This window comes from Brachypodium distachyon, chromosome 5 (assembly GCF_000005505.3).
Source record: "Brachypodium distachyon strain Bd21 chromosome 5, Brachypodium_distachyon_v3.0, whole genome shotgun sequence".
Taxonomy (NCBI): Eukaryota; Viridiplantae; Streptophyta; class Magnoliopsida; order Poales; family Poaceae; genus Brachypodium; species Brachypodium distachyon.
Window position 1 is genome coordinate 23,926,812 of NC_016135.3, and position 13,006 is coordinate 23,939,817.

The following is a 13,006-nucleotide window of genomic DNA, read 5'->3' on the forward strand; positions in this document are numbered from 1 at the left end:
CCTGAAACTTAAAAATATGAAGTCTCTATCCTATGTCTAGCCCCTCGCGAATGTTACACATACTTTTTCCTCCCAAATTTCTGTGTAGATAGATTAACACGCATTACGGTTTCTCTTTTGAAGTTTTCACTGACTCGTGAAGAAGACATGCACCTTTGAATCTCTGCTTTGCACTTGCACGCTACTGGCACTAGATTGCTAGGCTAGGCTGCAGCTCTAAGTCCAGTCCTGTCCAAAATGTACTACTCGGGACTTGCCTAAATTATTTTCTTTTGTCGTCTTGCGTATGATAATTTTTGTTACTCCACAGGTACGTGTGGTTTCTAGGTTTGAGATGGTGTCCGTGCTCTGAATCACGGCAATACTGCTTTAGCTGTACGTCCACTCCTTAATCTTTAAAAACTGTCGACATGTTGCTGTGACAAAATTAATTTATGTTAATTCAGAGCATCTAATGCTGGTAAACAAAGTTCCTTTCGCTTTGGTTTCGGCCGCATGCATATTTGCCATTGGATTACTTTATGTCTCTCTTCGCTTGCCATCGGATCGTGCTCTATCTCTCTGTATCTGTCTCTTTCTCTCAGCATGCACATATTGCGATTAGATTGCTCTCGGGAGAGGAAGATCGAGATCGAGGATCATCGCGTAGATAATGATCACACCATCTCCCTCCCTCTCTCTCTCAGTCTCTCTCTCTCTATAATGTTTTAGTAACTTTACTCTCTCTCTCTCTCAGTCTCTCTCTCTCTATAATGTTTTAGTAACTCTACTCTCTCTCTATCTATCTATAATGTTTTAGTAACTTTAAGCAGACACACATGTTACATACATTATGAATCGTCGGCTGTACAAAAAAGACAAACACAGTGATCCATAATCGCAAATAGAAGTGCTATTGTTTCCAAATATAGATCACATTTTACTACTGTATCTTGTTGGTCTGTTCTCAGATGAAAGTTTCATTTATTTTTCTACGGAAATGAAAGTTTTGTTTCGCAAAGTTTTGCAGATTCATAGTTCCTTTTGTACCGGCATATAAACTTGAGATAATTTTAGAAATAGTTGCACCTTCTGAATTTTCCAAAACAAAGATTGAGAGGATCAATCAAACTCAGAATTCGAAAGCAGTTAGCCCGTCCACCGTTTGTTTGTTTTCTTCTTCTTTTCGAGAGGAGTCCACCGTTTGATTTTTTTTTTTTTTTTGAGAGGAAGTCCACCGTTTGTTGTGTTCAAGCCTTCAAGGATAACGTGGGGTGACGACCACAGCCCACTCTGGAGTCCAACCCACCCCCTAGTTTGTTGTGTTCAAGGATAATGGGCTCAAAGCCCTCAAAATGCCACCCATTCTCCGATCCCTGTCCCTTTTCCCTTTGATGCTGATAGAGGCCCATCTCACAGACACTCCACTTCGCAAGCAAGCGCCGCGCTGCTCGCCGGTCCTTGTGCTCCGCCGCGCCGACGATGCGGGGCCCGCACCACCCGCCCTGCACGCGGGCCCATCAGGCGGGCGCCCTCCTCCTCGTCGGCGTCACCTTCCTCCTCACCCGCCTCCTCTCCGTTCCTCCGCCATTCCCCACCGCACGCCACGCCTCCACGGCCCCATGGCCATGGCGCGGGCTCACGAGTCACGATGACGACCACCTCCGCATCTATGTCTACGCCGACGACGAGATCGACGGCCTCCGCGCGCTGCTCCGCGGACGCGACGCCACCGTCTCGCCCGCTACCTGCCTCAAGGGCCAATGGGGAACTCAGGTACGGACGGGATCCCCCCCCCCCCCCCCCCCCCCCCATTGCCTCCCTCACAAGCCAAGCCAAGCCTCATGTCGCGTCTATATATCTACATTATGCTTATGCACGCATATAATATACCTGATTCTCACGCTGCTTAAAATTTATGCATGGCTTGTTGAATTGTTATTACAAACTGATCTCATTTAGCATGACTGCGTGTAAAACAATTGTTACCCTCATGCAAAAATTATTCCAATAGTTTTCCCCGTACGGTTGTAGGTAAAGATCCACCAGCTTCTTCTCAAGTCAAGGTTTAGAACATTGGACAAGGATGAAGCGCATCTCTTCTTTGTTCCGAGTTATGTTAAGTGCGTCCGCATGACTGGGGCTCTCACTGATAAGGAAATCAATCAAACATATGTCAAGGTAAATAATCCCCATGGTTTATTTTTTACTTCATTCATGTGCATTTAACCTCAACAAACTTCCTTCTTAATCATTCTCTACAGGTTCTTAGTCAGATGCCCTATTTCCGTAGGTCGGGTGGACGCGACCACATTTTTGTCTTCCCAAGGTACCACATTTTTTTGAGTACCTAAATCCGATCAGACAATCGGCTCTTTTTTTGGGTGAAGCGGGTTCCACGCACATCTGGGATTTCATCCCTTTTGCGGCAACTACTTAAGAACATTTGTTGTTTTCTGACATATGTAGCGGTGCAGGAGCTCATTTGTTTCGCTCATGGGCAACTTTTCTGAATCGATCCATCATTCTCACTCCAGAGGTAGGTAGATACTTGTTGCTCTTCATATTTTGCCTCGTTCTGTTTTTGTCGCTGCTAGTATAACTTATACAAGTTTTAGTCTATGACTGTTTTTGGTGTTTGATGTTGTAGTAAGAAGTTGAAGATCTCCTAATTCAGTAGTGTGACAAGGGTTCATGCAATGCCAATTAATATCCTTTCAAATATTAAATACAATTTAAATTGTAAATGTGTATTTATCCTTTACGATGCCATCTGATGTACACCTAGTGTGTATATTGATCTGTCTGCTTCAATATAATCAAATGGTGTTTTGCCCAAATCTCAACACAAATGATGGCAGTTGTGCGTGCTGGTGTAGTTAAAGTTTGTTTCATGAGATGCCTGCAACTTGTTTGGAAACGAGTTTGTAAAGTTTTTATTTGCAATTGACTTTGTTCTTTAGTGCTGCAATCTTGTCTTCCATATAGCTCAAATTTCACGCTACTTTGGGCATCTACTTACATAGCAACTTGTGTTCTATCTTTTAGGGTGACCGTACCGACAAGCGTGGTATAAGTGCATTTAATACATGGAAAGACATCATTATACCTGGGAACGTGGACGATTCTATGGTGAAGCCTGATGCTCGGGCTGTCCAGCCAATCCCATTGACAAAAAGAAAGTATTTAGCAAACTTCCTTGGTCGTGCCCAGGGAAAAGCAGGCCGTCTTAAACTGGTGGAACTTGCAAAGCAGTATCCAGACAAGGTTTGTCTTCCTTTTGATATCCAAATACAGCTTCATTAACATGATATTATACTATAAGCCTTCTTTGGATTATATTAGAAGTTATCATGGTTATTTAAAACCATGCTATCATGGTAAATTTCTTGCGCATGTGATTCAGTTTAATTGTATGAACTGTATATCAAATTTTGGTAACCTGCCATAATTGGTAATCCATCATGATTTATTCTCACAAACTGAATCACTTATATTGCTATACATATACATAGAAGTTGGCATTCTAGGGCAATAGGAACAATGCTTTGTATTATATTTGTCAGGTTGAGCGTGCTTGCAAAATAGTATTTTCATTCTGTTCGACAAGGCTTTTACATTTTTTATCCAGATTGGATGTGCATTTGTGTTATGAACAGCTGGAGTCCCCAGAACTGAAGTTGTCTGGGCCTGACAAATTGGGAAGGATCGATTACTTCAAGCACCTGAGGAATGCAAAGTTCTGCCTAGCTCCTCGTGGGGAGTCCTCGTGGACACTTCGCTTCTATGAATCCTTCTTTGTGGTGAGCTCTACCTCTCAAAAGAAGTCTTGAGTGCATACCTAGACCTAGTATCTTAGTCAGCTGCTCACAATTTTTGATGACAGGAATGTGTGCCGGTGATTTTATCGGATGAAGTTGAGCTCCCTTTCCAGAATATGATCGACTACACTGAGATATCGATAAAATGGCCATCGTCCAAGATCAGTCCTGAACTTTTCGAGTACCTTGAATCAATACCAGGTACGCCTCCTGTTTAAATTTTTCCTCCGCGGTTATACCATCATTAACCCTGTTGCAGTGAGTCCTAAAAGTTTTGGAATATCCATGCAGAGGAAAGAATCGAGGAGATGATTGCCCGTGGGCGCGAGGTGAGATGCCTGTGGGTGTATGCCCCAGATTTGGAACCCTGCTCCGCTATGGCCGCCATCTTGTGGGAGCTGCAAAGGAAAGTGAGGCGGTTCCATCAGTCTGCACAAACCTTCTGGCTTCACAACAGGTCGACTGTGAATAGAGATTTGGTGGAGTTCCACCAGTGGACAACAACTGTTCCATTGCCATGAGAGACTATATATTGGTCAAATTTTTGGGTGTTCTATGTATTCAAGTCGGTAGATGTTTGAGGAGGCTAGACATGTGACATGTCTGTCTTGTTGCCCTTCCCCCCCCCCCCCCCCCAACCCCCCCACCCCCCAAAAAAATGCAGAGTCGGTTGCCCTGGCCGCAGTGTTGGAGTCGCTCTCTGCCGCTACCACTTCTCCCTTTGCCACGAGCCGTTTCTGAACGTTTTTCTGGCACACGGGGTTTAGGATTTAGGGTTTAAGGTTTTACGACGAAAAACCTTTGCACGACGGTGGCTATGCCATTTTTCTTCTTCTTTCGTTGCATCGAGGTGATGCACAAGATGACTATGATTAATGGAGCACCCAAGTGTCGCTAATGTTCTTGACAGTCGGCTCAATGGAGAGATTATTAGACATCACAAGAGGATGTGTGCGTGCGCCCAAGAAATCACTCGTGAAAGCCAAGCCCGGATAGAAAAAGGGAACTGTCATTGTGGTTTGCATGAGGGCGATGTAGCGTATACTCATGATGAATTGTTGAACTCGACAGTGGACGTGAACGAGGCGAATAGAACCCTAACAAAGTTCGAGACGTGAACGAGGCGAATAGAACCCTAACAAAGTTCGAGATGAATAGACGTACATGAGAGACATTTCTGCAAACATAGTAAACGTAATTTATTTATTTTGACAGCTAGTAAACGTAACTAGAGTTCCAAAATAAGAGGGCACGACGCCAGATAGAACCTAGAGTACTCTAGAACCTAACACAAAAGGCTCGTACCGTGGTCTGTACTCCTACAGAAACAACGGCTAAAACCCGGTTTCAGTTGACAAAACAAACGGCTAACCCGGTTCAGTTACTCTGACCAGACGCGCCGGGCTCCTACAGCCGTCATATATTTTGCCACCGTGCCGTTTCTGAAACAAAGGAAACGCCCCTCCTCTGCCCCCTGCGGCCGTCGCCGGCCGTACCCTAGCTTCATCGCCGACGAGCCCACCTCCCACCGCCGTCCGTCGCCGCCATTGCCGTCTCGGTTCCTTCACCTCCTCGGGACATCACGCTCCCCGCGGGTCTCTTTCTCCCCTGGGCCGGCCGTATATCTCTCCCTTTCTTTTTCCGTTTTTCTTTTCCTTCCGGCCCTCGTCGCTCGTCTTCCTCCTCGCGCACGGCTGGACTCAGGTACCGCCGCTTAGCGCCGCCGCCGCCGGTTGATCTCCCCTTCGAGGCTTCGATTCTCTCGCTCCCGACCGCTTCTCCTCCCATCGCCCGGCGAACCGATTCTGCCCTTTAGCAGCTCCCCGTTTCATCTCCCCCCAATTCGTAACGGACGCAAAAACCTTGCCCTACTCCGGCACATGGCTAAGTTCGATTTCGGATCCCATTAGAGTGGTATAGACATTCCTTCCTCCTCCATGGCCACCTCGCTTCCGCCTGGATACCGGTTTCATCCGACAGATGTTGAACTGACAGTCTACTATCTGAAGAGGAAGTTATTGGGGAGACCGTTGCGATGCAATGCTGTTACGGATATTGATCTCTACAAGTTTGCCCCATGGGAACTTCCGGGTATATTGTCTCCCCCTGTTGTATTAGCATTCTGAAGGACTGTATACCATATATTTACTCAGTCTCTACACGCACCAATGCTGTGGCTTAGTTCAGGGGATCAGGGTTTTGGATTCACAACATGTTTACTTGTGTCTAACTGGCTATGAAGTATCCCTCCTGCTTTGCAGGAGTCTGGCCTATGAACTGTTCTAATGGTTTCTTTTTTGTTCTGTTCTTGTTCAGAGAAAGCTTCGTTACAGACCGGGGATCGTGAGTGGTATTTCTTTTGCATGCGTGATAGGAAATATTCCAGTGGATCGAGAACTAACCGGTCAACTGAAGCTGGGTATTGGAAAGCTACTGGAAAGGACAGGGCAGTAATACATAAAAATCAGACTGTTGGGATGAAGAGAACTTTGGTATTTCATTCTGGCAAGCCGCCGCAAGGAACAAGAACTGACTGGGTAATGTATGAATATAGGCTGGTGGACAAGGATATATCTTCTTCTGATGTTAAACTGGTATGATTTCCTTGGTGTGTTTGTAGTCAGTTTCAGTATCTATTTTATGAAGTAGGCTCTTCCTCCAAACACACATGTCTCAACATTAGATTGATTACTCCTTCAATTATTTTCAGTAGTTAGAGAAAAACTTGGGAATATACAATCCAATGTAACTCTTTAAATGCACTGGCGTCAGTAAGATATGCCAACAAAGTTTCCTACAGTGTTCTTTTGGTTATTTTGTTGATCTCAGTAGATATCTATTGTTCAATATTCATTTGTGAAACTATCGAAGAGAAAACTTAAAAACTATGGACAACGCAATGACAATGGCATGTACTATGAAATTTCTGATATTTTGTTTCTGGTATTGAAATTTCTGATATTTTGTTTCTGGTATTGAAATTTCCAATATTCCTAAATGCTCCCTAAGTCCTGCACTCCTGCCATAGCTGGCACTTTAGAAATTTTGGCAATACTAAGGAGGGTGTAACAGCTGCTGATTTCCCTGATATGCCCCTAATGTAGCAAGCATGCGCTGTGTTGCGTTGGTCGATGCAAAAAAGCGCCAACCGCGCGCTCCACGTGATAGCTAGGCATGTGGCCCCTGGCACAGGCACACCCGTGTTTAGCGAACTGCAAGCGATCTTAATGCGACGAGGAGAAATTTGGAGACACGTGGTACGTGGGCTGAGAGCATGGGTATTTTTGGTAGTTAGAGGCCAAAAGGAGGACCACTGATTATGGAGTGCATGCAATTTTTGTGCCTGCTGTAGCATGATGGAGGGAGTATTTAGGAAGTGTATCATGAGTAGTATAGCGTTAGGGCGCGGTATGTGGGCTGAGAGCAGGGGTATTTTTGGTAGTTAGAGGCCAAAAGAAGACGGATGCTCACAAATTAAGGACTGCATGCAAATTTAAGTGCCCGCTATAGCATGATGGAGGGAGTATTTGGGAAGTGCATCATGAGTAGTATAAAAATTAGAAAGGTCCAAACAGCCGAAACAAACAGTGCCCTAACGAGAGCATCACTATTATTGCTCCATAAAGTGAAGGGGAAGAAGCAAAAATACAGGTGGTTGCTTTGGGAAAGGAAGGTAGTTTTTTTTTCAATCTTGGAAAATTTGGCGCTCAACAATTATTCGCTCCTGTTTATTACTGACTCTTCTACAGCAGAATGTTGCTTATCTTTTACCCCTTGCTGCAGGATAATTGTGTTCTCTGCAAAATATTCAAAAAAAGTGGTGCTGGCCCCAAGATTGGGGAACAGTATGGGGCTCCATTCAATGAAGAGGAATGGAATGATCTGAACGGCGCCCCTTCGGTTCCCCATTCTGCGCCTGGATCAAGTAATGGTGTGTTGAACTCTGCTGGTCAACAACTGCCTGTTAGTGACGATGGCGAGGTTTCCTTGAGCCCTTTGTCAGAAAATAACGTTGAACGAGCTGCCAACTGTACTCGTGCTGATGCTTCTTTTGACAGCATAAATATACAGCAGCTAGCTGATATTATTGGTCGTTTCTCGACAAAATTTTCAGTCACTGCTGGCCAAGCTGGTGCATTGGTAAAAAAAAATTACACTGCACCTGCCATTTTTTGTGTCTGTCGCTCATGGGTTTAACTCTATTTAATTTAATTTTTTTTGTTTTGGATGCAGCCTGATTTGACTGCTAAGTATGATAATGAAACATCGTATGAGCTGCAGCCTGATTTGACTGCTGACCATAATAAATTATCGTTTGACGATGAAACAATATTTGATGAACTGGATAAAGTTCCTTCTGGGTCAGTGGAGAGCATCTCCAAGCAGTGTGCCTCATGTGGTGGCTATTTGATTGAACCTATGCTCGAACCAGTCGAAGGTGAACAATACTTTGAGCTAAATGACCTGTTGTCGTCTCTTGCTGATGGCCATCCTGGTCCCTCTTGCCTTGTGGCGTCAAATGATGCATCTCATGAGTGCCATCTGGATTTAGAGCTGAATGGCATTTCTAAGAGTAGTACAACATCTGCTGTGGCTGCTGGACCATTGCCTTGCTAGAATTGATCATCATGTGACTGAATCAGGGGTACGTTTATGGTTTTGCCACTCTAGGGTTACATTCATGGTTGCTCATTTATCTGTTAAGTAGGAACCTGACACTAATTGGTTCTTGCAGGTATCTTGGTTTGATTCTCAGGCTGGTAGCTGGTGATTGAATTAATTTGGTGGTGCAGTAATGATTCTGAAAAAAAATGTGAATATAGCTTTTAGCTTGTGAATCGAGGGGCATTCTTTCATTCCTGCGCTGACTGACTGATGATAGTTGTGTTCTAGCTGAATTGTATACCGGCTGCAGGAAAGGAGTAAAGATTATTCTTGGTAGATTAGTTGGTTAGGTTCTAGTGCAGAAGTAACTGGTTGCATTGCAGACTAGCCATCTTTTGCAGCAATGACTCCCAAATTCAGAGTTTTTTCGGAAGCCGTCATTGTTCTATGACAAATTTGTCTGTTGTGGAAGGAGAATCCGGTTTACCTGTAAGAGTTGTTCGGATCCCATCGTTGTTCTATCACCTGAGTGAATTCCCCTTTTAATCTCCGTTTATTATTATTAGGTTTTGTTAAGGCAAATACTTTTACCAAGGTTTACTTGGTTAATATGTGATTTATATGATACCGAATCACCATTACTAGTGAGTACTAGTACAAATCTGGTGGTAGTGATTTCATGTCATATGAACCTTGTACTCGGTAAAAGTCTTTGTCTTGACGAAACCTAATATCCTCCTAAACGGGTGGGTTTGTGCCTTTGTGGTAGGTAACTACCACGGAGTTACCACGGAGTAGGAGATATCTTTTGACGATGCACGTGTGACGCTGGCTGCTGTTCTTTTGGCTTTTGCATCGTCTGCAGTGTCGGCTATTGTTCATTTCATACACCTGGTAGGCCATGTGAACGAATCTGTATGGGCTCATTGCGTGTTGGCCCTTCGTTTCGTTCCTGTAAAGAAAGGCAGAATTCACTCCCCAAAACGGAATGATTATGGGGGCCGTCGCCACGGCCATACCGGTGGGCGGCGGCGGAAGAACTGCAGATGGCGGTGTCTCTACGGGCACCGGGGCCGATATCCATGGAGTTAGACAGCACCTCCAGAGCCCGGAGCAGGAGCCCGGTCTCCTTTGCCGTTGCCGAAGAAGCTCGATCTCTCCTCTGCTAATCTGCTTGGCATCCATCCACGGCCTCCTCAGTCCTCAGGTCCTCTTCCTTCCCATCCACTACGCCATTATTTTTCTACCATGTCAGGTGATGAGCTTAAAACCCATGCTACAAATACTCCTCTCTTTTCTTTGCGGGCTGCTAATACATTCTACTTTGCACAGGCATAAAGCGCTGGCATTATTCACACATTCAAAGTTCAATCTAAAATATTTCTGACAAATATCACAACTTTCCAGCCATTCCTGGCCCCTGAGTGGCGCTCTACATGGGCGCACATTTCAGGGTTTTCTTCCATTGAGGGTGAAGGTTTTGAACCTCCCGAGGAACATCACCACGATAATGATCACCTTCCCTTTGTCGGTCCACCTGCCGACGAATCCATACGAGAAGTCTTTGCATCTGGGATCAGGTTTCAGTAACTTGTCGCAGCTGTATCCTAGTGAGTACCCTACATTGCCATACGCGCTGAAAAAAAGAAGAAGCGCATCATTGTGTAGAAGCAACATGCGTAATCTTGATAATCTTAGCTGTGTTTTTCCGTTTATGTTTCAAACTTAGTTCATTATTTTTTCTTCGTTTTTTCTATTCCTCAAGCGACTGAGAATAACTATTTCTAAGTCATAGCTAAGAACTATCCGACTCATGCAACTACCAAAAAAACAGAGAGGGAAGATCTTGATCAAATGGCTACCGACTTTTTCCTTATGCTGCTAGCTAGCTGGTATTTAGTCATCTATTGTTTTTAGTATGGACATGCAAAATGTATGATCACTTCAAATTCTTAATGCCAACTTGCCTGATCACTTCAAATACTACACTGAAGATGCTGAAATTTAGTGGATCGGCAGACATTGACTTCCTTTCAGTTATGCATGCCAAAATTGTGAGTATTGCTAAACAAGCAGGCTTGGTAATGATGAATTTCTTCCACATTGCTCTGCTATTTGGATTTTCCTTTTTATTTGTCAAGATGTGTCTATCGCCATATGTCGGGAAGAATGAAGTATCAGAAGGAAGGTACCTGCAAGTAAGTTAATGATCTGTTAACACAAAAGGTAAGCACTGAGGGTCTGAGGTAGCACACTGCCACACTGGCAGTTTAAACTTCCTCTTCCATTGGCACTATTGTAGCCTACTGTTGAAATTTGGTTGTTGTTTAGACATGTACTGATTTTCCGTAACCCCTTACTCTGAACAGAGTTATATTTCTAAATTTTATTTATTCTGTCCACAATAGGTATTGTCAAGTTCAAACCAGAATTAAGCTGTACATTTAAGCTTGGAACTATTTATGCCGTTTTGGTTACGAAAGATGCCTTATTTTAGTGTCTACACTATGCACCATTGATTTTCAGACAGTCATGCATAGTTGTTCCAAGTTCTACTAATAAGGTTTTCTCGAAAAAATATTCTACTAATAAGAACTAATTTAGGCAAGATTTAGACCTTAATTAAATTTACTCTAAAAAGGGGTTGGAGGGGATACTCACATGACAACTGCAAATATCACCAAAATTGGTGGAGACAGGGTCGAGATATTAATGACAGTTTCGCCCGCATGTCTTGAATTGGCACTCTGGAATAGTGAGCCCACCAATTTCTGGAACCATTTCATTCCCTCCAAGGCTTTTGAGTCCCACTCAAAATAACAAAGAAATATTGCTTGCAGCAAAATTATCAGCACTCCGGTCAGAACCAGGTGGACAGAATTCTTATATGGTCGCAAATGCCTGTATCCAATCTCCTTTGGGTGCTGAAGGATGTAAGCATATTCTTCTCTTCTGCTGACTTTTCCCAAAGCCCATATGCTTAACCTCAATAGTGGTGGAAACAAAGTGTTGCCTATTAGAATCTGTGGCGTAACTAGAAGAAGAAGAGTTGGGTTATTTCTGAAAATTGCCATGTTATCATTTACCGGAGTGAAGCCGCAGTTTGCAAATGATGACACTGCTGTGAACACTGAGAACGTGCATATCTTGATATCTTTACTCTTCAGTAGCTGTCTTGCATCGGAGTCAATCAACAGGTAGATGGTAATGACTACAGAGCCACAAACAATTGCTGCTATGAAGTAGCCTGTTACTACATGAGCCAAAATATTGCAAGAGTTCAGATTCAGCCCTTTGCTTTCCTGTACCTTATTGTGTGGTATGGTTGCCTCTGACTGGATGGCTTCCATGTTATTCTGACTGTTGTTGTTGAAAACATCACAGGTTTCAATGTCCCTGCTTATGAAAGACGATCTTTTCGGGAGGGTATCCCCGGTGTTACCCCGAGCATTTTTTAAGTGCAACCCTAGCATTTTAGTGAACATGTCTCCTCCGAATAGCATAAGTATGATCAAGATCCATAGCTGCTGGCCGGAGAAGTCCTCCATCTCAACTGTTGCCATGCTTGATACTGTCACTGTGGAGACAGAGGTGAACATCAGGTCCAAGTTCCTTGTAGTTGGCTTATTCAGCGGCTTGAGATTCTTTAGAGCAAGGAAACCAGCAAGGGGTAGTAGCATGAAGTAAATAATCTGGACTATCAAAGGATTGCTTTGGAAGAGAAGAAGCAAGTAGGAGCGCCTGAACAAATCTGCTGTACACTTTGAGAGGGAACCGAGCCTTGTGGACACTAACTCTTGGAAATGATTCACTTTCACCATAATGATTCTAAGCACTTCGAAGCTGGATATTGGGAGCTTCATGGCTATATGTGATGGCAGATTCTGCAAGGAAACTAGTACCGAACTGAATTGATGCATCGAGGTTTGTGGCCTTAAGTGTTGGAGTTGGCAACTGGAAGCTATTTCCATGGTGTCTTGTGGGCAAGTATTCTCCCCAGCAAGCATTACCCTATGTGATCAAGTTCTTGAGCTCAGTATGTAAGGTGGAGAGCAAGACAAGTGTGTCCACCTGTATAATCATGATGCTGATGGTGTCTACAAGGGCCCGGTTCAAAATATACCTGACGCATGGACAGGCATGTGCTTCTATTATTGTAATGAATAGCCAGCTACTTTACGTCCTTATTGAAAGAATTTTCGGCAATTATCGTCCCTGATTTAATTAGCACTTCATCTTCACAAGCAAAATATATGTCAATAATTCACATTGATTATTTGCATCTATATTCTCATTTGATCCTGGAAATTAATAGTTGCATTATTCTAGTGTAGCCCAAAATCTGTTCTACTTTTCTAGGAGTATTATTTTAGTGTACTGTTATATTCAGGTGGGGATTTCTCCCCCCCGTGATCTCTCAAAAAAAATTTAGTGTACCGTGATGCTGAAATGCACTACCCTAACTGCAAAATGGTGTACTTAGTCAATCTTCTGGGATGCTCTACGCAAGATACATGACTGCAGTAATTGAAAGAAATACCGATTGTGTTGCAACGTTTGCAGTCTCTTTATTATGTTTTCAGTTATTAGCGTGGATTAGG

General features: G+C 43.7%; 3 protein-coding genes across 3 annotated transcripts; 2 read left to right on the forward strand and 1 right to left on the reverse strand.

Moving 5' to 3' along the window:
* The first annotated feature begins 1,398 nt into the window (after positions 1-1,398).
* Positions 1,399-4,398, forward strand: LOC100846785 (probable glucuronosyltransferase Os03g0107900). The gene is made up of 8 exons (XM_014896187.2): positions 1,399-1,755; positions 2,014-2,160; positions 2,244-2,308; positions 2,449-2,518; positions 3,028-3,246; positions 3,639-3,782; positions 3,866-4,001; positions 4,092-4,398. The coding sequence occupies exons 1-8, from the start codon at positions 1,462-1,464 to the stop codon at positions 4,319-4,321; spliced, it is 1,305 nt and encodes a 434-aa protein (XP_014751673.1). The 5' UTR covers positions 1,399-1,461; the 3' UTR covers positions 4,322-4,398.
* An 822-nt stretch (positions 4,399-5,220) lies between these two features.
* Positions 5,221-8,999, forward strand: LOC100820977 (NAC domain-containing protein 102). Its single transcript, XM_003581579.4, has 5 exons — positions 5,221-5,891; positions 6,117-6,394; positions 7,584-7,940; positions 8,034-8,445; positions 8,536-8,999. Exons 1-4 carry the CDS (start codon positions 5,738-5,740, stop codon positions 8,415-8,417), a joined length of 1,173 nt encoding a protein of 390 aa, XP_003581627.1. The 5' UTR covers positions 5,221-5,737; the 3' UTR covers positions 8,418-8,445; positions 8,536-8,999.
* A 680-nt stretch (positions 9,000-9,679) lies between these two features.
* LOC100821279 (cation transporter HKT4) lies at positions 9,680-12,542 on the reverse strand. The gene is made up of 3 exons (XM_010242085.3): positions 11,067-12,542; positions 10,373-10,597; positions 9,680-10,041 (listed from the first exon to the last, which is right to left on the reverse strand). The coding sequence occupies exons 1-3, from the start codon at positions 12,410-12,412 to the stop codon at positions 9,855-9,857; spliced, it is 1,758 nt and encodes a 585-aa protein (XP_010240387.1). The 5' UTR covers positions 12,413-12,542; the 3' UTR covers positions 9,680-9,854.
* Positions 12,543-13,006: the final 464 nt, after the last annotated feature.

Excerpts from the sequence above, each read along its gene's own strand:
- LOC100821279 (XM_010242085.3), bottom strand. The coding sequence starts at position 12,412 with ATGCTTGCTGGGGAGAATACTTGCCCACAAGACACCATGGAAATAGCT. Across the intron at positions 10,598-11,066 it reads GTGATATTTGCAGTTGTCAT|GTACCTTCCTTCTGATACTT; the intron begins GTGAGTATCCCC and ends ACTTACTTGCAG. Across the intron at positions 10,042-10,372 it reads GTAGTATTTGAAGTGATCAG|CGCGTATGGCAATGTAGGGT; the intron begins GCAAGTTGGCAT and ends TCTTTTTTTCAG.
- LOC100846785 (XM_014896187.2), top strand. The coding sequence starts at position 1,462 with ATGCGGGGCCCGCACCACCCGCCCTGCACGCGGGCCCATCAGGCGGGC. Across the intron at positions 1,756-2,013 it reads AGGGCCAATGGGGAACTCAG|GTAAAGATCCACCAGCTTCT; the intron begins GTACGGACGGGA and ends GTACGGTTGTAG. Across the intron at positions 2,309-2,448 it reads CACATTTTTGTCTTCCCAAG|CGGTGCAGGAGCTCATTTGT; the intron begins GTACCACATTTT and ends TGACATATGTAG.
- LOC100820977 (XM_003581579.4), top strand. The coding sequence starts at position 5,738 with ATGGCCACCTCGCTTCCGCCTGGATACCGGTTTCATCCGACAGATGTT. Across the intron at positions 6,395-7,583 it reads CTTCTTCTGATGTTAAACTG|GATAATTGTGTTCTCTGCAA; the intron begins GTATGATTTCCT and ends CCCTTGCTGCAG. Across the intron at positions 7,941-8,033 it reads CTGGCCAAGCTGGTGCATTG|CCTGATTTGACTGCTAAGTA; the intron begins GTAAAAAAAAAT and ends TTTTGGATGCAG.